At 40.0% G+C, this 26,311-nt stretch overlaps 1 protein-coding gene across 17 annotated transcripts in view; it reads left to right on the top strand.

The window, feature by feature from the left end:
* The window catches only part of Klf12 (KLF transcription factor 12), a 432,451-nt gene that overhangs the window by 164,864 nt on the left and 241,276 nt on the right, over positions 1–26,311 (top strand). For 8 of the 17 annotated variants that reach the window (XR_005493737.2, XM_039093390.2, XM_006252410.5 and 5 more), the window contains one exon: positions 24,856–24,945. The exons of 6 other annotated variants lie outside the window; for them this stretch is intronic. Coding sequence is in view for 9 of the 11 variants with exons in the window: in XM_006252410.5 (XP_006252472.1) it covers positions 24,856–24,945 (90 nt within the window). In the remaining 2 variants the exon portion in view is untranslated. Of the gene's footprint in view, positions 1–15,633; positions 15,718–20,178; positions 23,134–24,108; positions 24,195–24,855; positions 24,946–26,311 lie in introns of those variants that run through there. 3 more of the 17 variants (XM_039093388.2, XM_063274331.1, XM_039093394.2) reach the window with 3 other exon arrangements.

Genomic DNA, 26,311 nt, shown 5'->3' with positions numbered 1-26,311 from the left:
GGTGATGGGATAGTCGCTGACGGAGATAAATCTGCCTCTCACTTGGGTAAATATACAAGTCTGTACTGTGCTCTCGGTGATTCATTAAGTCTTCAGAGGGCAGAAGGGCAGCGAGGGTGGGCTGGGGGTTCATGCTAGGGCAAGAATTCAGCCTGGAGTGTGTCACCTCCTATCGATTTACCAGTGATTTGTTTCATTTATGTCTGAAGTTGATCCACTGCAGCTATGATTACTGTGAGCTCTATCAGGAACCCATGAGACGAGAACAAGAGATGGAAATTTAGAATTGTACAAGGAACTGGACTTCAGCCTTGGTGTGGGCACCATCATCTTTGGTGTGGGCTGGTGATGTGTACTTTTCCCGCTATTGATGTAATCCTCAACCCTTCTGAGAGGACGTAGAAGGAAATTTTTGTTTATAGTGTGTATTCAGATTGCCTGAGTCTGACTGTGGGTCCCACCCCCCACCAATAATGTCATTGATTGGATTAATTATTAAAAAATGAATCATGACCCCATATTTTTAAAGACCTCACAGGAGTCTTTAATGAAACATTTATATGTTTCCTTTTTTCTTCCTTTAATTTGGTTCTTTTTGTCTGATTTAGCAAACATTTACAGTTGGTTTATTCCATTGACTTATTATACTCCTAGGCAGTCTGTGAGTCAGAAAAAAGCCCAAGGAAACAAAATCATTCAAAAACAATCCCTCCCTGTTCCCCCTCTTTGAGTCATTTGGTATGTTCAGTTAAGATTCTGTTAGCTCCCTTTATTCATAGTTCGTATTACCTCCTGAATGTAGTGTGTATTTTCATCGTTAACCATAGTCATACATAAACTATATTGGTTGTGCAGAAACTGCCTGCTATTATGACGAAGTTTCCTCATTTAGAGCCTCAGGAGAAATATTCGCCAGATGACTGTTAACCGGAGCCTCCGAGGAATTAGACTTGTGGTTTACAGATGAATAGTTTTTCCTGTCTTGAAAAATACTGTCAAGGAAGAGTAACTAATTCAGGGAGGATGATCACACCTCATAGCACTGAGAGGGGGATCAGTAGCTTTTCTGGAGAGCATTAGAGACCCACAAGTGCTGGTTGGGCATCAGCTGCTCTCTATAGGGCTTGGCTGCAGAGTTTATTTTGATGAGGAGATTCATGTATTTGAATAGCATTGTGACTCTTCTGTCAAATTATCACCCTCTTCAAAAGCCCTTTTGAATATGTTTGTGATTGATGACATATTAAAAGCCTCTGACTACTGGAGGATTTGATTTATGATCTCTTAGTCCTTCATTCTGTCTTCTCTCCAGTTTTTCAGATCTACCTGTGGTATAATATGATTCACAAATTTATGGTTTAAAAAAATCAGCTGTTTGTAAAAATTTAGCTTCCAAAGCCATCAACACTTTCTCCATTTTTTAAGACCACCTTCCTTCCATCAATATTGAATTTTTTTTGTAGCATATGCAATTCTGCTTAGAATGTACCTCTCAGCCCCTAACTCTTTTCAGCCCTTGATTTTGACCCATGAAAACTGGGTACTTGTGACAGCATCTGCACTGGGAAATGCTTTCCAAAGAAAACATTTGTTCGAACACACAAACGATTTATTTGGGTACATCTCAGAGCCTAAACATTTGACTCAGCTGCCAGTGTGTGTTCCCTTGGCTAATGTTTCTCCAGTGTTTCCACATTTTCATAGGCTAGCAGCCAAGTTGTCCGACAGTCTGGTAGCTCGTGGGGGTAGAAGTGGGCATGTGTACTAGGAGTTGATAGCACTAGAATCTTCTGGTGTACAGCTATTAATGTATGTTAGAGCTGGCAGAAGTTGGTCCAACCTGCTTGGGCCTAATCTATATAGTTAGCAATGAGTTTCTTCCATCTGTCCTTAATGACTTGAGAAAGACTTGAGGAAGTGGCTGCAGATCTCTTGCAACAATGAATGGCCCATGGAATTCTGAACTTAGGCTGGTTAGGAGATAGTCAGCATTGCTAAATATGTCACTGTACAAAGATATACTATGATCGGGGCTGGAAGGATGGGTCATTGATGAAGAGCACTTGCTGATTGTCCTGAGTTTGGTTCCTAGCCCAGAAGTCAGACATTTGTGCATAGAGACAGATCGAAACCAAATTAATGAATGCTTCTTGTTGTAGAAAGCATACTGCCACATTTGCTCACTTGATTAACTTCAAAAGTACCTGTGAAGCAAATGCTGGGTCTACTTCACAGGTAAGGAATCAGTCAGACTAGGAGAAGCATTGTGACTGTCACTCAAATCCTCCTCCTCACACTCTGCCTTCTTTGTTCTCTTTGTTCAGCACCCAAAATCAGCTTGGTGTGTGGAAAATGGTCTCTCCCAGTGTCCTACAAAATGACACCAAATCTATAGCAAATGAAGGACTGAAGAACTCTGGCCATGCTGCTAGCAGTAGGGGGTCAATTAGCAACACACATTCAGTGTCACCCACTTAACACCATAGGATTTGAAAAGTTCCCATTAAAGGAGATCTGCATAAAGGTCCTAAATGGTAAGGACAGAAAGCGGAAGAAGGTAGGCACATATTTGTGCATCTCTAACACATGGGCATGACCGAGGCATCTTTCATGCCTTTGTATAGAATGCATTCAAAGGAAGAGATGACAGTGAGGAAGACAGCGAAAATGACATTGTTATAATGAGGTCCCATAGATGCCAGTCACTGTGCTGAGGTTGGAAGATACGAATGTAAATAACATGGGTGTCTTTACCCTAAAGACTGTTGGATCACAGGAAGAACCTAAACACAATGGCTGCCACCCCTTCCTTCTCCTACTCTTTGCTGTTGTTCTCCTTCTCCCTGTTCTTTCTATTGTTATTATTATTATACCTATTAGCATTCAAATGAAAAAAATTCAGGCTAGGCCAGCAATAAATCTCAGTAGCTACCCAGAAAAGCAAGAGGGAAAGCCAGGCTAGTTGAGTTGTGCTAGCGTAGAGGTCAGCCACAGGGTGGAAGAGCAGCCTGAATATATAGAGGGGCTTTTTAAAGATGAAGGAATACTGTACTAAGTCACTATCAGAGAAAGCATTTCGATTCTGGGCAGCATCAGAAAGGAAAAGACAGAAAACAGAAGAGAAGAGAAATGAGAAGTTCTGACTCACAAAAGCAGTCAAGCCCAAAAGAATCTCTTAGGGATTATGCTAAGAACAGGAATTCTGAGAAGGAAAGATACATTATCTCATTAAATAGCAAATTATGCCTCCTATCTCTTTTACTTGGCATAAAGGGAACCTGCCTTTGTGAGAGTCTGGTCCCTTGGTCAGGTGATCACCTAGCTCAACTGAGTTAGCTAGGAAACGAGAAGACAGTGACATGTCTCCACTTAGAGACTCTATTTGTGGGGACTAGGAGGCAATAGCTATTCTTTAATAAAACATTTCTCCCAGTGAAGACGTCAGCCTAAAAACCATTTAAGAAACAGACCAAGAACCCGAGCCCCAAAACACAGCTGTCCTGTCTGTCCTCCGTCTAAGACGGGACCAAGGACTCATCTTATTGCCCAGACCGTGAGTTGTGTTCTCTATCACTAAAGTTCTTTTTGTATTTCTCTCTTCTATCCTCAGAAGTGACTTCTTTTGCATCGCGAAGGCAGAGAAATCTTTACAGAACCACGTTTGAATCATGGCTTGAATGATGAGTAGGAATTCTGCTTTGAAATGGGAAGGGAGAACCCTTCCAAGACAAAATACACACGGCCGTGTCCTGAGGTGTAGAGGAGGTAGAAATATAAGTGCTGACCTGTTACTGGGTACAATGGAGGGGAATCTACTTCTGAGGCCTGTTTGCCGCCAGTTCTCCTGGCTTTAGGAGAAGTGGAAGGGAATTCTGTGCAATACTGTGTCTATTGTTTATAATGTTTTTTCTCCTGTAGCTTCATATATTCAACTCAACTCAGTCGTTGTAGATTTGGGTTACTCTGTAGTTGACTACAATGTGTTTTAGTCTCTCAGGAGGTGGTTTTGCAATCTGGGCCTTCACCAACGTGGATTGTTATTTTGTGGACCCCCCTTCCCTTGTACACACTAGCAGTCCTGGTCCAGGAGCAGTATTGTAACTGCTTCCTATCAATGTCTTCCCAAACTACACAGTGGAACCCATTGAGAATTACTGCCCTAAATTTTAGAGATTGTGGTGTGTGTAGCGAGAGAAATCTGAGACATGAAGAGTTTATGCGAATGTTCTCGAATACTTTTCATTTTATTGGTTTTCTTTTCCCTTTTTGATTTTTAAAAAAATTTTTCTTCTTTTGTTTTTCTTTACACATTTACATGGATGAGAATTCAGAGGAGAGGTGAAGATAGGAAGTAGGCATCCAGGGCTCATGTGATGAGAGGAACCTAGAAATGAAATATGTGGAAGGAGACACATGTCATGGCAATAGGGCGATTTCATGAACATAAGAACCTGTGGGTCGCACAGCGCCTTTGACAATTGCGTGGCAGATATCCTGCATATCAGACAATTAACATCACAATTAATAACAGAAGCAACGTTACAGTTACAAAGTAGCAGTGCGATGATTTTATGGACTGGGGTCGCCACAGCATGAGGAACTGTATGAAAGGGTCATGGCTTTAGTAAGGTTGAGAGCCACTACTCTAAAGGAATGAGATGCAGATTGCCAGTGGAGGGGAGTGTCTCAGCTTCCTTTTTTATGTATGTTTGTGCATGTGCACATGCTCATATGTTTGTAGGTGGATGCTTGTATTCAGCTGATTGTGCACATGTACATATGTGCGTGTGTGCGTGCATGCATCCGTGTGTGCGTGCGTGTGTGTGTGTGTGCGTGTGTGTGTGTGTGTGTGTGTGTGTGTGTGTGTGTGTGTGTGTGTGTGTGTGTATGTATGTCAGATGTCAGCCTCAGGCATCGCTCCTCAAATGCTGCCTCCTTGATTTTCAGATATTATTTTCCTTTGTTGCTTACCAGGTAGACTAGGTTGGCTGGCTCCCCAGAACTAGGATTACAAGTGCACATCCCCACCACACCCTACTACTGCATTAACTGTATGTCATTCTGTGTCATGATGATTTATTGCCTTTACCCCAATTGAGCCATCAGCCCAGATTTCAAGCTCCTTTTAAAAGACTATATATATTAAAAAAATAGGATATATTTCTTTTAATTATGTGTGTGTGTGTGTGTGTGTGTGTGTGTGTGTGTGTGTGTGTGTGTTTCTGGGCACATGTATGTGCAGGTACCCATGGAGGACAGAGATTCTCAGATTCCCCTGTAACTGGGGTTATGACTTCATGTGGACTTTCTAACATGGGTGCTGAGACTCAAACTCAGGTTCTCTGCAAGAGTAATATGCACTGTTAACCACTGAACTTCCTCTACCTGCTAGATTCCAGATTCCTCTCGATGATGGCACCGAGTACCTAAGAGTGGGAAATCATGTGTTTACAATTCCAGAAAGTAAAAACTGAATACATGTCCTTCTCCTAAGACTTGTAGAACTAATTCTCTATGCTTGCACTCTGCCTCATGTTTTCCAAAGCATCATACTATAGAATTCCGTTCTTTCTTTCTTTATTTGTTTTTGAGACAGAATCTTTCTGTGTAGTCCTGCCTGGCCTCAGACTCTCATTATAGAACAAGCTGGCCTTGAACCTACAGAAATCTACCTGCCTTTGACATCGGAGTGCTGAGATTAAAGGTGTATGTCACCACACCTGGCTTGTAGAACACCTTTTAATAAATCCTACCCTCTAAATAGTATCCACTGAAGTGAAGAAAGGTGTCCCATTACAGTCTTCAATTTGCCTTCTGTTTGCTCAGTGTGCATACATTCTTTGGGGACCTAACACAGAATACTTAGATAAGATCAAGGTATGAGAATACTGACTGACACCTCACTAGTAGAACCTTTGGTGTCTAGCAATCATATTACTATTTCTGAGCTACAAAAAACAACAAAAACAAACACAAATCAACAAATAATGGCCCAAATATGGCCTCCAGCAAAGGCACAAAGATGTCTGGGGCATGATTTGTCACTTAACAAAAGAATATGTTGCATGTTTCTTTAGATGTTACTTTCAATGCAAGTGTAGGCAGCTTGTTCTCCTGGTTTCCAGGTTACACAACATATGAGGAACAACATGATGAAAAGAGACCCTGGAGGGACCTTGTTGAAATCCTTCATTTTATATCCAAGGATGTTAAATGACATATCCAAGTTCATTCAGCTAGGACTGATTACCAAAATCTGCATGCATCATAGTCGGACATCTAGTCTACCTTAGGGCAGAGCAACATCTATAAAAAGAAGGGAGCAGATTGAGAAGTCACAGCTTGACATACTCTAATATGCTCATGCCTACACAAAGTCCAATAGTTTCAGGTCATTTAGTATAGACACACTTCAGTGGCTCCTGAACTTATCTCTGTGTGCAGCATTGCCTGATCACCCACGATCCTAATGAGTAGTCGGAATCATCGAGGAAACGTCAACTTATGTCCTTACCTATTAGATAAAATGGAGCAGGGATATTTTCATTCAAATTATTCTTATTCCACTTTAAATGTATAATGAAAAGAATAAACCCCTCACCCACCCAGGAAAGCCAACTGGAAAATAAGAGTACTATTTAAGCATGACCTTCTTCTGATGGAGGGAAAGATGTCTTTTGTGGCCTGGTTACTGGTTCATCGAAATGACGAGACTTCAATATTTGGTGAGGGAAATGTACTTTAAATATTGCCCTTCTGTGTTAGATGCCTTGCTTTTGGAGCTCATGGCCATGGTTTTTCTATCTTAGAAAACTGGCTGTTATGAAGTGAAGCCTGTGTCATTTAAACTCCATTTTGGTAGAGGGTGGAGAAAATGCTTGCTTGGTAAAATGTTTGCTGTGCAAACGTGGCCTGAGTTGACTCTGGCACCCAGGCAAATAGTGGAGCAGAGTGGAGTGCATTTTTAATTCTACTGCTATGAAGAGAAGTGGGGAGGGCCCATTGGGCTTATTGACCAGCCAATTTAGGTGAATCAGTGTTAGACACCTGTTTTAAAAAGCTAAGATGGAGAGCAGTTGAGGAAGACTTTTAGTGTCCACCTCTGCCTACACACACACACACACACACACACACACACACACACACACACACACCCCAGACAACCCAAAACAGAAACACAGAAACTATGCCTTGGAACATGGTCTCTAAAGTACCCATTGCACACATCCGATCACCCCACCCCAGCCTCTCCAGCTTTAAATACCATCATGCATTATTTTTACTTCTTGGTCATAATCTGCAGGCCTAGCTGAATCTTCTTAGCATTTCTGTGGTTTTCTTCTTAGCTCAGTTGCTCAGTTTGGGTAGCAAGAAAGGTAATGTTACTTACCAATCTTGGCACAACTGGTCTGCTGTCACACCGTCCCTTTGTTTTCTCTTCCTTTGGGTAAGGTAAGGACATTATTCCCAATCAAAAATTCATTTAATTATGCTCTTGCACAATATTCTGTATGTGTTCATAGGGGGAGCAGAAAATAAGTTTTAGAGACCTTTTCATAGCAAAGTAATTGGACATTTTCACTTGTCTTTAACATATTCCACCAATAACTTTGGTCACCATGTCATTGTAAAACATACAGGTAAACACATGTAAGATTTTAATAGGTGCCACCATTTTCTTTGACCTACAGTGTGTCATTTAAGTGGCTGAAATTAACTATAATTTTTCTTTTTTTCTCCATTCATGTGTATATTTGTTTGTGTGAGTGCAGTTACCTGAGAATGTGTGTGTGTGTGTGTGGAGGCCAAAGGTCAATGTCTGATGTTTTCCTCAGTAGCTTTCAACTTTACTTACTGTGCTGGGGTCTCTTGATGAACCTGGCATTAAGATTTGGCTAGTCCAGCTAGCCAGATTGCCATGGGCATCCCTTCTCTTTATTTCTCCAGTGTAAGGATTGAAGGTGCTCCACCATGCCAATATCATTTTCAGGTGAATTCTGGGCATCTGAACTCATATGTCCATACATGCACAGTAAGCACATAGTCCACGCAGCTATCTCTTCAGAGCGTCTAAGTTTTTTTTTATATATATGAAAAAGTCAGTTGGATAAAGTGGGAGTCGGCGCATTGCTCTATAGGAACTGATTCTCAGAGGTGTTTGTGTTTAATGCTCAAGCAAGTTGCTGGGCTCATGTCTTCAAGGTCATTGGCTTGTAGGACTGTGTGGAAGATGAACGGGTTACTTTTCCTTGTGTAGGGGAAAGGAGTGCCGAGGATCAGGGCAGTCTAAGGAACTGACTACTTTCTGTGCTGTTGAGTGAAAATTGTATTTTGGCTTAGTCTTTTTGCACTGGAGCTGCAGGAGGCCATGGAGGTCAAGAACTGCATTCAAGCTGTGCTTAAAGGAGAGGTCACTACCCTTTCTTATAATCTCCCAGGCAAACGGATTCCGTGACCTCTGTGGACTGTGCATTTCAGAGCCTCACCATGGAAAGCACGCCTCTCAAACCCATTTCTAATCCTCCTTTTTTCAGATGGTTTCTTTGAAAAAAAATACTTTTTTTTCACTTGTATCTTTTTGTGGAAGTGATAAATGTTCATTATATACTTGTTACAGAAATGTGAGGCAAAGAAAGCATGACTACTACCATATGACTGCACGCAGGATGATAGATAACTACTTATAGTCTCTCTGTATTTATAATTTTATATTTAAGAGCCTATAGTATATTACAGATCTTTATATACAGTATTTAAGAAAATGCTGTGTGCTTGCTTAAACTAGGCATTGTTATATGTTAGTGTGCACATTTTATATCATTTGAAGTGAGCATCTATGACATTTTTAACTATATGGCCTCACAGTAATTTATTTAATCGTTGTTCTGTTTGGTAATATTTAGGTTGCTTCCATTATTTATTTACTAATTATGAGTAGTAAAGATATCAATATGATTCTGTGCATCCTTACTTATCCTCTAGGATAAGTTCCAAGAGGTGAATTCTTTAGGACAAAAGGCATATTTCTTTTTCATGGTTTTTGATAGATTCTGCCAAATGGTCTGCACTCAACAGCTTCGCCCAGTAGGGAAGGAGAGCAGCGCGCTCTAATTACATTGCAGCTACAGCATGGTTCAGAGAGGTAGCTCACTGGTGCGAGGTCATCATTTTCCAGTTTAAAATCGTGCTGGAACATGGGGTTGATGACCGCTGATGGCATCCTAGCCACCCGAGGCCTTTTACGATTGTTGAAAACTTTAAAGATGTTTACCTTTGAAGGAATAGAAATGGTGAAAGAGAAAACAGGAGCTCTGTAGGAATATGCATCAAATGTATCTCCTGCCTTGGGAGTAGTCTGCCTTCTCCACACTGTTCTTTCAAAGACCGTCTATAGTCTGAAGGGTCTTAAGGGACATGGACACGAAGTACAAAGTTTCTGGATAGAGGAGAGTTTCCAGCACTTGTTTGACCTAGGCCTGTAATGGAGTAACCAGAGATCGGAATTCCTGCATATTTTAGAAAGATGAGATTAATCCAGTTTCTATGGACCAATGAAGAAATATGCCACCAAAAAGAAGGGATACCTTCAAAATAAAATGTCTTGACTGAAAAACAATTTTTCCCAAAGGTCATTAATATTTGACAGTCTTAGTTGTCTCAGAGAAATGTACTTTTATTGGTGTCAGTATTTATCTATTAAAATATGTAATACTTAAAATGTGGTATCTTGAGTCACGCACTCTGTGTGTGTGTGTGTGTGTGTGTGTGTGTGTGTGTGTGTGTGTGTGTGTGTTTACAGTTTGAGGTTATAGTGCATCACAACAGGGAAGTTCTGGTAGCAAGACCTTGAGGTAGGTGGTCATATCATATCTAGATCCAGGAAGCAGAGCAAGGTGGGTGGCTTCGAAAACTACCTTTGTCATTCTTATGGAGTCTAGGACCTAATCCTATGAAATGATGCTGCCCATATCCTGATGGGGGCGTCTTTGTTCAGTTCAAGATAACCACTCACAGGCATGGCTAGCAGCTTCCCTTGTCTACACAGCCACACAAAGATATTCACATGGGGCTTGTTTCCTATGTGATTGTGATTTTAGATCCCAACAATATTATACTTACACTATTTCACAAACGATATTACACAACGTTTGCAAATGGTCACTGATACTAAGATTACTCAAGCTTCTCGGAGTGTTTCTGAAGTTATGTTGTATTTTTTGTATATTCACTGTCCTCTGACTTGGCCCAAAGTTTTTGAGGAGTTTCTGGGTGCCTAGACTTGCTTATTAATTGTGAAGTCTGGGAACAGAACTTTTAAAAATATTATGTCTATTTCTTTGTTTTGTGTATTTATGTGTGAGTGCACACACACCATGACACATATGAAGAGCTCAGTGGACAAATTTTAGATGACAGTTCTCTCTTCTAGTGTGTGTGTGTGTGTGTGTGTGTGTTCCTGGATTCGTGGGAGTCTTCTCTGGTTTTCATGCTTGGTGGCAGGTGCCTTTAGCTATGAACCATCTGCTTGTCCCTGGGTCAGATTGCTTATGTCACTGGTTGCAGTTTGTGGAGATGTGGGAAAGAACCAGGCACTCAAGACTCATTTTCGCCTTCTCACAAATTACACATTATCACCTTGTCATCATCTACCATTGCGATCGGAGATTATGAATTGTTTGCAAGTAAATATTCATCACAGTATCTTTAAAGGACCTAGGAGAGCTTTATCTGCTTGCTGAGTTTATTGTCAAACCAGGCACACAGGTTCACCTTCTGGCCCTATCTGCATACATAGTCTTCCATAGTCTCAAGTCGATGTATTGGTTCCATTTGTCGTGAAAGTGTGGTTTTGTTTCTCCTAATTATTTTGTTTGTTCACATTTATGAACCCTTGAGTAGATGTAAGCTTCTAAGCTGTCCAGTGCTCCTTATTTTAGAATAAATTGCTTGGAGAAATATAAATAGAATGTTTCAAAAAGTGACTGAGGGTAGGCATGTGTTAACACTTCTGCTTGTTGAAAACTTATTTTCTGTTTATTAAGGGCTGTCTGACTGAATACGTAAGATGAAAAAAAGTGATTGATTGACACTCTCAGTGACCTACAACTACTCAGTTTCTTTTCTTTTTCCTTCCTTTCCTTTCATTTTCTTTTCTTTCTTTCTTCCTCCTGTCCTTTACTTTCATTTTCTTTTTCCTTCCCTTCTTTCTTCTGTTCCTTTCCTATCCTTTTTTTTTTGTTTTTTTTTGTTTGTTTTGTTTTGTCCATTGGAGGAAGGCTGGAGCTAAACGTGATGATAGCCCATGTGCGTGAGACAGACAGATGTAAGTTCAAAGCCAGTTTGGCTACATGTTTAGATCCCTGGGCATCACCAAGCAAGGGATTATTTTTCTCATCACTTGTTAGTTTAAAAGATAATTGAAAACCCAAGCTGGGGTGATGACTGATTGGTTAAGTAATTGCTGGACAATCAGGAGGATGAGTTTGGATCCCCAAAGCTAAGAATGATAATGACAATTGTTACTCCAGAGACAGATGCGATAGATGGCAGAGACAGGAAGAATCAGAGTAAGTCCCAAAGTTTGCTTGCCTGGCACATGAAGCTTCAAAAAAGAGATTCTGTCTCAACTAACATGGATGCCAGACGAAGACCTGAGTTGTCCTCTGGCTTCCTCATATACCCATGGCACACATGTAGACACTTATGCATATACCCATGGCACACATGTAGACACTTATGCATGCATACAAAGTTACATAAACAAATACTCAAATTATTAACTAACCCTGTGTATCGGTTTTAACCGAAGGCTTAAACTTAGTGTGGAGTAATAAAATTTCATATTGTTTTCTGCTACAGATAAATGTAAAACATATGATGTGAAAGAGTCTAAGAGAGGTGAATTCAGAGCTCTGTGACAATGTCTACTACTTTGGATTAATTTTACAGACTTGGCAGTGGTACCTATTTTTAGGAAATTGTACTCTCACATTTTATTTCTGTTTGAGTGCAGTATGAATTATAATACTGAGATATCTATCTAGTTTTTAAATTGTGCTTTTGCAGATAAGTGTGCAGAATATATTCTTTTAAATTCCTTTAAGTGGAATGTCAAATTCAATTTTAAGAGAAGGTGTTTTTAAATTAATAAGCCTTGTTTTCAGAGACTGAGATTCAAGGCGAAGCAGAGCAGAGAGTTACAGTATCCTGTATACCCATTTTCCTCTTCTCCCTGCAATCCTCCTCAGTGATATATGTGCGCGTGGGTAGCATTTGTTAGAGCTGATGACCCTGGATTGGCAGATCAGTATGCCGAGTCTGTAGTTTGTGTCAGATGTCATTCTTCATGTACATCCAAGAGATTTATGAGTTTTGACATATAACTGCCCTCAAGTCCTGTGTTCTGCCTGCCCTCCACTCCTTACTTGTTAACTCCTGGTGACAATGATGGTCTCATCATTACCATGGTTTTGCTTCTTGCAAGAAGCTATGTAGGCAAGAGCCCTGTACAGTCTTTTCAGAGCATGCGCATTCACTCTATGGTGGGTGTGGGAGGGTCCTTTGAATTAATATATTAAAACATTTTGTATTTTTTTGTGTATGTGTTTTATGATGTGATACACACGTGTGCGTGTGTGTGTGTGTGTGTGTGTGTGCGTGTGTGTGTGTGTGTGTGTATGTGTGTATATGTGCGTGTGCTCTGATGCACATGCCACCAGCAGGAGACAACTTTTTGGAGTTCTGTCTTTCCACCATGTGGGCTTTGGGGATGGAACTCAAATTGTTAGGCTTGGAGACAAATGCCATTACCCATTGGACCATCTCCCCAACCTACTTGTAATGTAGAAAGCTCTTCTTCTGGCTAGAAGTATCACAGTTTGTCCATTTCCAGATGGAAGGCAGTCTTGATTGCTTTCCAGTTCTGATTTTGGCTGATACAGACCACATGCTGGAAATGTTGTGTAGGTAATTAATAAGAGTGTGACAGCAGAATCTGGTGATCGTATTCTTTAGTTTTGTCTGAAGCAGCAAACCTGTCTTCCAAAGTGCATTCATTCACACCACTGTAATATCATAATGCCATGGCTACTTGTTTGCATAATGTGGTATTTGTCAGCATGATGGCTTTAGATGTTGACCAGTCTCATAATTGTATCTTACTGTTTTAATTTCTACTTCTCTAACATCATAAAGTGATAAGCATCCCCCCTTATTTAAGATTTGTCATCTTGAATAAAGTGTCTGTTCTGATTTTTTTCCTTAAATATAAGTAACAAACATTCATTGTTCTAAACCTGAACACTTAGCTCATAAAATGTCAATCTTAGTATATAAGTTGGGGAATCGCTTATGTCTTAGTCTCTGTGGATTCTTTAACTGTGTAATATCTATAAATTGATCAATGGCCTTCCTGTCTGGGTAGGAGATGGAGAGGACCGTGGTTCCCCATCATTCTATATCAGGGACAGGCCTTGCCTTATGATTTTGCTGTTCTGGTGAATCTAAGACAAGAGTTGGCTTTTCAGTTGAATTCATTTTTTTAGGAACCGTGGTGACCTCTAAGCTTCATGCATGCTGGTTAGGAAATGAGAAGTCTCATAGGATATTTTTAGTTCTTCCAAAAATGACCATTGGTGAGAACCTAGTTTTTTCCTTTAGTAACTCTCCATGAATTTTCTAATTTAGAGTCTTTGATATTCATATATTTCTTAGAATGTGACTTAGCCATCAGAGGTGCTGGGTGGTGAAAGTGATGCATAAAAGCAAAGGCTCTGAATATAGTCATTATCAGAAAATGTCATTTAAAAGCAATCTGACAGGTGTCACTCATATGCAAATATGCAATATATCAATATACAGTTCCCCAGAGAAGAATGGCAAAGATTGATTTTTCCCTAATAAAATGTTGTAAATGCCACCCTTGGCTACTTTGCAGTAGAGGGACATGCATTTGGTCCTTGCTTTCTTTTCTATTATAATGCTAAATATTTAGTATAGATTTCCATAGAGTGTTATAGAACAGGGAATGCTTATGTCATGCCCAGATTAGACATCATTATATGTCTCTCTGCATCACTGTGATAACTGAAAACTTCTTTTGAGAACCTACTTGAAGCAGTCTAGCAAATTCATTTTATCAGTTATAAGTCTAACACAAACATAGACTGTACGCTCCCTGGAGCATTCCCTGCAGGGCTTCTAGACTTGTCTTCCTTACATTTTATAGTAACATGTATCCCTGCCAGGGACAGTTTGTGGCATTGCTCATTCTTTTGGCTAAGGAACAAAGTTGACTCTTCCACAAGTTCTGAATGTCAGGGAGGATGGAAAAATGGGTTTCTGTCCCCATCATTTGTTTTTACTTGTCCCCCCAAAAGAACCCTTAGTGTGCTCAATTCTTTCTATACCTCAAATTTTAAGCAATCACACATTTCTTTTAATTGCATAGAAACTAATTTTTATAAACAGCAACAAAAATAAACTGAGAAATTATGTTAAGTCTACATTCTGTCTGCTCTACTTTTAAACATATGAGTTAGCAGGTCCTCCCTGTTTCTTCTCTCCTCCTCTAACATTGAAGTGTTTTTCCAGTAATTGTAGGGGACATGGTAAAATCTTGTACAAAATGAAGACTTTCCATTACTTTTGTTGTGACTGGATGCTTTTCTGGCAGTAAAACCCCATCTTCTGACATTTTAATTAGCTAAGGCATATATGCAACAGGACAATTATCTGACCCACTGCTTTAGACTACATGGTCTGCAAAAATAAATGGTGACAGGATCTGTCCGTCACGGACATATCAAGGCTTGATTACAACAGCGCAGATGGACTTACTGTCATACATCAACATAGCAGATTCCATGTGCGTTAGCAAGAGAAAGAACGAAAGCCTGTTGACCTGAGAGATGATGATGGTGCAGTAACTGTTATAAAGGAATTTTGTGGGGTAGAGCAAGATTTAAATTGTTTTATTTTTACTTTTTAATTGAAAAGTATGAAGGGGATATGGAGTTCAGGGTCAGTAAGTGAATGCCCTGTGAGATCGTTAATTGAGCTACACCCATGGGATGTCCAGCTGACAACAGAAGAATTTATAGTTGAAGACACCAAGTTCAGTGCCGGAGTGTCATTGCTAACTGAGTTATCCTTTCTGTCTTTCAGAGGATAATTCTTATTTTGGGGTGTTTGATTAGTGTATTGACGACAGTGATATCCCTGGTCCTTTAGGATCAGTGTCATCTTCCCAGTTTTATGACACTCTGAACAAATTCTTAAAACCATTGCATGTTTCCAGAGTAAATATCATCCTGGGGATTAGTTGAAAACCACTAGAGTTGTCTGGTAGAGCAGCTTTACCCAAAGACACAGGATAAAACTGGGTCTATGCAATTACAAGGTTTAACACCATATTACAAGTCGTGTTTATGCTTTTTAGTAGACAGAAAAGGTAAATAATGCTCTACTTTTTAATAATATATCCAGAATAATATATCATGTAGCTAACTTAAAATTAAAGGCATTTGTAATTCTTATACTACATATTTAAAATCCAGTGTGCATTTTGCATATTGAACATATTGGTTTGGTAGGTTCTAGTTCCAGTGACCAATAGCTGTCTTCTATTTTCAGGTCATGTTTAGCCTAATGTCCAAGTCTGTGATTCAGAGAGACCATAAAGAAATGCGCAAGGAATTCATAGGTTTTTCCTAACAGGTATTTCTAACTAAAACATTAAAATATAAATAGGTTTGTCTTAAATTAGAAGCTGGCCTTGGTTGTGAAAAAGAAGCACACAGTGTCAAAGTGTTACATAGCAAATCTGAGGGAGGGCCAGAATGAGATCTCCTTTGGCTGGAACTGTGTTGCGAGTGTAATTGCCTTATTGAATTGGGTAATTTAATTTAAAAGTTTGATTTTTTTTTAAAAAATACTTTGAATTCAAATTTAAATATTCAAATACAGTGCATGATTACATACACTATATTCTGTGTCTTTGGGCAAAAGCTATTTTATCAAGCAATTCTAGTGGATTCCAACTTATTCTCACTTATGTATTTAAATTAAATTACCTAATATTTAAATTACATTAAATGGAGTTATTGCCTTTGGAGTATTTTTCTTTGTTTTGCTTTGATCTGAGGCTCACTAAGGAATTCTCTTCAGCCAGGTCTAAGACTAGGATCTCCTAGTTGTCTTCATTAATCCTGAATCCTTACACAACCCTTCCATTTCTCATGGCTTGAACTAATGTGCATGACTGCCCCTTTCTGGAATCTTTGAACTTGCTTCATGGGAAAACGTGGATATGCATAAAGGGTGGAGGGAAATGTTCGAAATTAACAGCAGATGTGTTTTGAAGTTGGCCACAAATATTCTTTCTATGGAATATTATTGTCTTTTAATATTGAGGTACCTTTCATACTTTCTATTGATGGATATGAGTTTGTATAAAATTAAGACTTAGGAATGAGGAGGTCGTTTACCCGTTAGGAACACTTCCATCCTTCTAGAGGACTGAGTTCAGTTCCCAGCCCCTTGCCTGCAGGATCACAGCCTATAACTCTAGGCTCCATGGGAGCTCCTGAACTCTTAAAGACTCTAGGTACCCAAAACATGTGTAAATTGAGAGGGGGAGAGGGAGAGAGATGGGGGCATATATACATGCACACACACACACACACACACACACACACACACACACATACATGTGAATACCTACATAATTGGAAAAGAAAATGTTTAAAAGAATGTGCACAATAGTGTGTGTGTGTGTGTGTGTGTGTGTGTGTGTGTATACACATGACCGAATTCTTTATAAAAGCATTCAAAATGTAAAAGTGTTGTTATTGAGGTTGATATCGTGACAAAGTGAAAATAGATATGCAATTTCTTCACCAAGAAAAGCTCCTTTTTGCCTGCATCCTTGCTAGCCTTTTGTTGTTATGAAGTTATTTTTGTTCTTCATAAATGCAAAGAATTTTGGAACTGCAAGATTTTTATTATGCTTTCCCTACCCAAGAGCAATGAATTATCACTCTGGATCTATAACACAATGGTTGTCAACGTGTAGTTTGTGAGCCCTTTGGGGGTTGTGTATCAGATGTCCTGTATATCAGATGTGTACATTATAATTCACAATAGTAGCAAGATTACATTTATGAAGTAGCAATGAAGCACTTTTACGGTTGAGGGTCACCACAACATGAAGAACTGTATCAAAGAGTTGCAGCATTAGCAAGGTTGAAACCACTGAGTGGGAGAATTGGTTGCTCTTACGCTTTTATTTATATTTTTCTTTTATTAGTTTAATAATTATTTACTGAGAACTTACTGTGGCTTTGATTTCTTTTAAAGCCTAGTGCAGAAATATGTTATCACCCCAAACACAAACCCATGCTGTCCTTTTACCTAGATTCTGAATGTAGTGTGAGATCAATTAGAGCACTCGTCAGGTACAGAAGCTATGGTGGCATAGAATAGTCAGCAAACCTGGAGACAGAAGCATTCTTAGCAGAGAACCAGAGCAGAGTGATGGCGAAAGGATTAGACAAGTTATGAAAGACACCTTCTGCAGGGCAGGGTGAGGACTCTGCAAAATGAGATTGCAGCCTTTTGTCTTTGACTCGCTATATGTACATGGCATCCTGTGTTTGCTTTGAAGCTTCTGGCTCAGTGCTGCATGCATCATGTGCAGGTGCATGAGGAGAATAGTGTTGACTTCCAGAGCTTGACTTTGTGGCCACATCTAGAGGATGTCTGTCTGTCCATATGTCTGACTGTCTGTCTCCCCACACCCCTCTTCTCTCTCTCTGTCTCTCTGTCTCTCTCTCTCTGTGTGTGTGTGTGTGTGTGTGTGTGTGTGTGTGTGTGTGTGTGTGTGTGTCTGTGTCTGGCTGTCTCCCTCTCTCTTTGTGTTTGTGTTTGTCTGTCTCTCTGTCTTTCTGGTAACAGTGATGTCCCTTCAATGTTAGACTGCCTATCATTTTCAGGGTATCAGGTGAGGTCATATAACCTCTCTGAACATTCAAAATAGTTTTATCTTCTAAATTTGGTTATGTTAAAATAAGTTATTTGGAGATTAAGAGACTAGAACAACTGTACAAAACATCCTCTGTTTTGCATTTTGGTACCTCTTAAATAAATGACCTAGTGACTGACACTCGTTATGTTTTGAGTGAGTCAGCAGGAATGCAGGAATGAGGCAGTGAACATACAGCAGATGGAGCACTACCTAGTACGCAATGAACAATAAATGCTTTTAACTAGGAAATAGCATCCTCATATTTGGTTGTGTTGTAAATGTCCTCTCTAATTATCGAGAGTGGGCTATCTCCGCTGCACTGGCCCCTTTTCTTACACTTGTAATTCATGGCTCAGGTTCTGGGGTTGGTATCCATTTTACCTGAGAAAGAGGCTTGGAGCGTGAGCCCCATTACAAGGGTAGCTTTGTGACTCTTACCCCCTCCCAGTTCCTTTATCTGGACTCTGCTGGGAATAGTCCTTGAGCAATAGCCATCCCAGCGTTGTTCCTTGAATGAATCTTGCTTTTGACCTACTTTCTAGACCTCAAATCATTTTTCTGTCCTCTTTACTCAATTTCAAGGCCATTTGTGAGTGTTTCCTACCACCCTGACACTTGGACTCCCACACTGGACATCTGCTTGGAATATTCAAGCTCACATAGGAGCACTGCTTCCCTTCTCTGCACTCTGGCTGCTGCTGGCTCGACACCACTATGCCATGTGTTTTCCTAGTCTGTCCTGATTCCTTCCCTTTAGTCCAGGACTCACTCTTATCTGTTATAGGTGTTCTGTGATTTATTAATAAGATAGAAAGGGGATGAGGTGATTAGAGCAGGGTGGATGCCCTCACTGCGGCCTTCAAGGCAAGATCTGCTTGACCTGACCCTCTCCTTGTGTTCTTTAGCATGTGAGGGGCAGAAATGGCTTTTTGATAAGATTTGTACTAAGGCTGAAGTGGGCAGTGCTACTTGGAGGCTCAGATGCCATTTTACCCAACTTCTGCATATGAACCAAAGAGAGGAAGGCATGTACTTGTTGTGTGTATAGCCATGTGTGTCCTAGTGATAGGTTTGTATCCTGAGATGCATATTGTGAGATGGTTTTGTGATGTGTGAACTTTATAGTATGTGTTCTTGTTCAAGGATGGCTAAAGTCTCACTAAGTACTGTAATTGTAACCTTTGGGAGCAACAGTGTGTTACATATATGAGCTACAAGATGCTTTACAGCCTATGACATTATTGAGACCTTCTGAAGATTAAATTTAGGATTCCAGCTCAAGTTGGATTGGCTCCCCTTTTAAAAGGCATCCATTTGCAACTCAAATAAGAGCTTATTTTTCACAGCTGGTTTAGCAACTGTTACTTATAGGAAACACTTCTAAATATTTGTGTAAACTGTATGTTGATGGCTCTTGACTAAAGCAGGCTGCAGACTGATCCTTGCTGTAGTTGAACAACATATAGTTGTGTCGGTCCTCAGGAAAGTATGGGATTTGTGTAGAAGTATTTTGACTTTTAGTCCGAAGACAGGTTTTTCAGAGGAATGTACTCATAGGTTATAGAAATCACCAATAGGTTTTAAATTAAGTGTTCTCATAGAAAGCTCAATCTGTGAGCTATAGTAAATGAAATGTAATCATAAGCCAGGCATGTTGGCATACACTCACACGTCTATGACTTGGGAGGTTAAAGTTTGCGACTTGTGTTCTAGGCCAGCCTTGGTGCGCGTTCTCTCTCTCTCTCTCTCTCTCTCTCTCTCTCTCTCTCTCTCTCTCTCTCTCTCTCTTTCTCTGTGTGTGTGTTTATTAATATACCCTTCTCCAGACTGTAAAGTAATGAATATGGAAGACTGAGGTAGAAACTAAAAGGGCAAAGTTTCAGTTTAAATAGTTTGTTTTGTGTTCATTCAGGTACGTTGGGTATTCATACATCCCTTATAAAGTTGACTTACCAAAAGATATGGGAGCATAGTCAAAAAACAGGCCTTCTTTTAATCTAAGCAATTATAAGTAAAATATAATTTCAATGGGCATATGGCCCACATATAAAATATGTAATATGATATAACCCTATTTTCCAAATATATTCCATATTATCAAAATAGTGAGCAAGCCACCAAGAATGTCTCTTTTTTTTTTAATGCAGATGAAATTATACAGAGTTCCTAGATGCTGAAACCAGGATGGGACTGACTGGCTAAATAAAGTATGAGACATTTATAGATAGAGACATAACCTCGGTCAGATAAAAATATATTCAATTTAATATGAAGAAACGTGAAATAGCTTTGAAGCGAAATGCTGGTTTGACTTAATATTATTATTGCCTAAAATATAGATACTACGAGTTACCAAAAGTTTCACATGATTGAGCCAGCTGAGCCGTGGGAGAAACGGTGACTGAGAATTCAAAACTCCTTTCCCTGGAACTTCAATAAGTCGCTCATATTTTTGCATTTAGTAGGTTGTATGTATTGATAAGGAGGATGAAGAGGCAGGGGAGTGTGAACGGGTGGTTAAATAGAGTGTCATTAAGAAGGGTGAAGCTTGGGGTTACACACTGAATTTCCAGCAAGATGCCACTGACTAATTGGGAGATCTCAGGAACTTTTAATCCTTTGCCTCTGGGATGCGTCAACCTTAGGTGGCATCAGTACCTTAGCTAGCGGTAGCCCTTGTGTTGGTATGGGCATTAAATGAACATCATAATGCCAACTCTTAGCCCAGTCCATAGAAAATGTGCAAATGGTAGTCATATAGTTGCTAAGAGAAGGATGGGAATTCTCCTTCTATGTGGTGTGCTACATAGCAATTGAAATTGGTACCTAAGTACAGGCACTATTCTAACCCAGTAGGTGTGTGAGTACTTCACCTAGAACAAAAGAGACCACCTAGTGGATTCTCTCGAGTTTCTGCACAGGTTTTGGAATTGTTATCTACCTATTAGTTCGATCACCACATCCATGGTAGGGTTGAGAAAGCAAATACTATTGTTATTTTTCTTAATGTTTTATAGTGTGGTAGAAATGAGACAATGAGACTGTCCTCTGAGGTATTCTATTATGTAGAAGCTCAAGTTCCCTGTAATCTGATTCTGTTGCTTTTCCTGATGGTTAGCATACTCACCAAGCGGTACTCTGAGCATCTAGCATGCTTGCCTGGAAACTTGTAAGAATTTCCCATAAAGTTATGGTAACTATTTAGTGCAGTGCATTTTGAGCCATTTGTCAGTCTCTGACACCTTCTCAACATGAGATGGCTACAACTGAGGTCTCTTCACCACCCCCTCCCGATACATGTCATGAAGAAGATATGTATATTTAACCAAATATGTCCTATACTATCAGAGAATAAAACAAATACCATTAGAAACTTTCTGGATAGGAAGTACAATTGACTATGAAATTTGAACAGCTCAGTACTGTCTGTCCAGGTCTTTCTTATTCTAGTTGACTCCCAGTCAGGAGGAGGGAGAAGAAAGACCCTCACAGTGGGATAGGAGAACAAATTGGAGAGGCTGACCCAGGAGTCACCCCCATTCCATGGATGCCTGTGTCACTGTCACTGCAGTTCAATCCTTCTTGCTGCACACCAGTGTTGAGGTGCTTGGACCAGTCATCCTTGTACTCATAGCATGTTTGACCAAGGAAACTACATCTGTTGGAGGACTATGGCGGAAGGCTTACTTGGCAGGTAGATAAATCCAAAGTGACATTGTCATTAACTCCACGTGGATTTATATAATAGCCAAGTAATACATTTTGTAGTATTTTTGCCATCATTGATAAAATTCACTCATCAGAAACAAGTTATGCACGCTGCATGTAAGTACATATTTATATATGGTATAAATCATAAATCTGAGGAACATAGACTATCAAAATATGGCTACAACATAATATACAAATAGCTCCAGGTCAACAAGACTGATGGTGATATCATTTTGATTACCTCTTGGGATCAGTGGAACCATTGATTCCATAGCCAATACATTTTAATTGAGATCGTAGCACGATATGTTGGACAGCAACTTCCAATTGTCAGAACCCATTATATATTTAAAATATACAGTCATCTGACATCCTATGTGTCTGATCTTGTTTACTAAAATGTATCTACCAGTGTTTTAGAAGGGCGGTGTCTCCAATGCTGTCTGATTACTGGATGTTGTATCACCTCCCCCAGAGCCTTCCTGATGGTTGAACATGTTGGGGCTCTCAGTCTGTTAAGTGGGGTTAGAATCCTGGCTCTAGAGATTAATATGCTTTGTTTATGAATGTGGCAGTATTGTCTGCACTAAATATCAATTACAGCACTGGCTGAAAGAGCTTAGCTATGGAGGCTCTGTTACCCAGCTGTGAACATTGCTGCCTATGTTGTCTGTTATGGTTGTGGCTGGGCTTTTCCCATGCTTCTGGAAAAGTATAGAAGTGGGATTATTCCCAAGGAAAATTGGACTTCATTCACACACACACACACACACACACACACACACACACACGCACACATGCACACACACATGCACACACACACACACGCACACACACATGCACACACACACACACACGCACATGCACACACACACACACACACACACACACACACACACACACACACACACCCTGGCTAAATGGACTCAGGATTTAAAGACCTATCAGTTTTTAACTTCAAAGTCCTGGCTAGCTTGCAATTTTTAAACTCCTGAGATTATCCTAGCAAATGGGGACAGTGGTTAGAACACGAAAAGGTACATGAGCCCCTAATCTGACTCTAACAGTTCATTAAGCCTTCCTTTCCAGCAGCCTCCCATCCCCCACTCTGTCTACTCTACAACTTGACCCAGCCTTCCCTTATAAGGTATCTTTTCCCCTCCTTAGCTGGGCAAGGCTGCTCCAGGGTAAGAAACTCATCCTTCACTGACTACAAAGCAAACAGCCTTGTGAGGCTTTGTGAAGGGAGATTCCCAGAGAGGCAGAGGGAAGCCAGCTGAGTGGTCCCCCACCACTGTGGAGCTGTGAGCTGAGCTGAGTGATGGAGTCATGCTTCTGCAAACTGGAGGAAACAAGCTACAAGTTCTAGACTGAGAATGCCCCTTCGTGTGTAAAAGGTACCCTCCCAACACACACACACACACACACACAAACACACACACACACACACACACACACAACACACGCCTTGAAGAGAGGTTTTTAAGTTTGGAAGACATTAACTGGTCACACCAGCAATATCTAGCAATATTGTAGCTTTTTTTGCCTGGATCTGTTAGGATATGAAATATCCCCAAAACATAGACAATGTTGTGCACCTCCAGGAAAAACTGACAGGAAGTCTTAATGCCCTAGGAGATATGATATTTTCTTTTTTGAATGATCCTTGCAACTAAGAATTAGTGCAGTTTGTCATTTTCTTCTTGTTGGTTTTCTCAGAGAAAATATTTGCCTTGAGAGGCCCTTGGAGTTGTACTTCTTAGAATATTCGCATAGGGAGCCCTTCACTGTACTGCACCCTGTTGGTAGAATTTGGTAATGAAATCTCTGCCTATGATTTGTTGGGCTGGAATATTTATTGAACTTTTTCATGAAAGCCAGCTGCCTGAAAAATGAAAACACCAAACTCTGGAAATTATACTAAACTTTATCACCCTGTAACCAAGTCTTTAGGAACACACACACACACACACACACACACACACACACACACACACTTGTTGTACTAACCAATTAACAAATGTTGAGGTGCATTTTTCATACATTGATAAAATTAACCCATAAGAAACAAGTTATATATATGTGGGAGTATATATATTTATATGTGTATAAAACTCATTTATACATGGATATGTATAATGCTTTTATTATACATACATATACATATATGTCTACCTACTTTGTAAGATCTCTTCAGTGTCATGTCACCTGTCTTAAGGTCACTGAGCACAGTGACTTCTCTGAAACCTCAGGTTCATCCACGTCACCTTCTGAGTTGATTCGGCTCGTTGAATTGAAGTTGCCATATTTGAAATGTGTTTTATGAGTCTAATCCGTGCCCCTCCTGTGTGACTTTCTGATTGCCTGTGTAGATGTCTGTACCTAAAGAAGAGATAATTGGGGAAACACGACCTGGATTTCATCTTCTCCTCGGCCCCTGAACTCTGTCGATCCACAGGTTCAATGTGACTTTCCTTTAGGGGTGGTAAACTGAGTCAAACTTGTGCAAGAATAGCCCTTGTTTCTTATTGATGACATTTACCTGTTCGCTTTCAAATTAAAACTCCTGTTGGTTGTTTTAAAATAGTTTCTTGGGGGTGAATATGGAGAAATTTCCATTTGCTCAGAATTGGCATAGGATAGAATTTCAGCAAATCTAGGATTATATTACCTTGTCTTCAGATTATTCAGACTTCAACAGTATAAGTTTTTTTTTTTAAATCTGACTTTTCATTTATGGCTCTGTACATAATACAGCTTGCAGAACTAAGGACAAGAGAAAGGACCATGCCATGTATTTCCTCCCACTGTTGAGAAGGTGTGATAAATTTTCCCACCCCATATAAATTAATGCAACACTTCCACACTCCAGTTTATTGTAGCCTGACCTCCAACCCAGGGATCAGAGGGTCATATTGATTAGTCAACATCCGAGTCATTATTTCAAATGAAAGTTCAGATATGAGGATAACTGGTCCTGCTGATATTCCCATTTAATTATGCTCTGTTCTTGAAGAATTAGGTCAGCAGGACTGAAGGGTTGGCAGTGAAGGAAGACTCCCAGGGATGTCCTGGTCTGGCGCTTCAGAACTGAATCTCACTCTTTCTTCTATTCTCAGAATCTCACCACCCTTGAGAACAGAATGCTAATGTTTGATGGGATGCCGGCAGTCAGAGTCAAAACAGAACTTTTGGAATCTGAACAAGGGGTAAGCAGAAACCTCCACAGATGCCCCCTCCTTTCATGACTGGTCCATTCACTTCCAGAGTCTCCTTGTCTTTTTTTGTCCCCTGCCTCAGGAATCACCTGAGCTTGTGATCAATTCTCACCTTCTTGCAACCTTAACCATCAGCATCCCCTTCGGAGTGGATACTGTTCTGAAACTTAGGACTTCCTGTTGACCTTAGGAGACCCTCATGACTGAAGGAAAGATGCTGCATGAAAAGCTACCAAATCCAGAGTAATGAGAAAGTATTTAACATAGGATGGGAATGTAATTCCTGGGTGCGAAGTTCTATGTTAGGAAATGATGGAGAACAGGCATGGGAATATTATCATTGGCTAAATGGATTTCTTGGTTGTGTTTGTATCTAGTTCTCCTCCTCCTTTTCAAAACTTTACCAGTTCTACATGGTTGATAGAATTGGGACAGTTAATGTGAAAAGTACCCAAAAGCAAAGGAAGAATACTATTTAGATGTGCATAGCTAAGCTCATGAGCTAATGTATGGATACAGAGTATCTAGGAACACAGATTTCATAGGAAACCACACTGGCAATTTTATTATTAGTAACATTTAAAGCCTCTCTAATGAAAACTGTAAAGCCAGTATAAATGATTACGTTAGTATCTGACCATGTCATTTAAAGGAGAAATCACTATACTCCTGGGTATACACTGTCCACACACCTTGTGACATTGCCACCTCTTAGCACTAAAAGCTGACAGAGAACATAAATAAATTCATCGTTTTTAACCTCAAAACTAAACATCGGTAATTTTGCAAACAAATTTTTGTAAAGAATTTTAAATGTTACTAGCACCTCACAAACATCAGGATGACAACCAGGGTGGATATGAGTATCTGGGACCACCATTAGGCCTAGTGTCTTAGTGCGCCATGATCGTCATAATGGCTGCTGCGGTTACAGACCTGTAGCAGCCCTTTGGTTCTTTCAATAACTCCCACATGCCTCTGCGCTAAGTAGCCCTGTGCGACACCCTTTCTTCTCCTTGTGAGCCAGGTCTCTATAATGGCCAAGGATTCACTTCATCTGTGTATGTGGCACTGGTTTTACTAACACAGAAATAAGATATGTAGAGACTGCTCGTCACTAACAATCCTTGAGCTCCGTTCTGGGATAAGGACCATTCAATGCTCGGAGAATAGAGTATCATGAAAGAAAAGAGCACACGGGACCAACGTTACCCCTTCACAGATAAGCTTTTTGGAAAAGTTCTGTGTTCCTCTGTAGTTTGCAGTTAGACTCATCAGGTTAACCTTCTCTATCCTCCAAACTGCAGTTGGCTCTAACTTTGAATATTTAACCTAACAACAAGAAGGACTTGTATAT

This window comes from Rattus norvegicus, chromosome 15, assembly GCF_036323735.1.
Source record: "Rattus norvegicus strain BN/NHsdMcwi chromosome 15, GRCr8, whole genome shotgun sequence".
Lineage (NCBI taxonomy): Eukaryota > Metazoa > Chordata > Mammalia > Rodentia > Muridae > Rattus > Rattus norvegicus.
The sequence above is the reverse complement of the archived record's forward strand: the minus strand, read 5'-3'. Positions and strand labels throughout refer to the sequence as shown.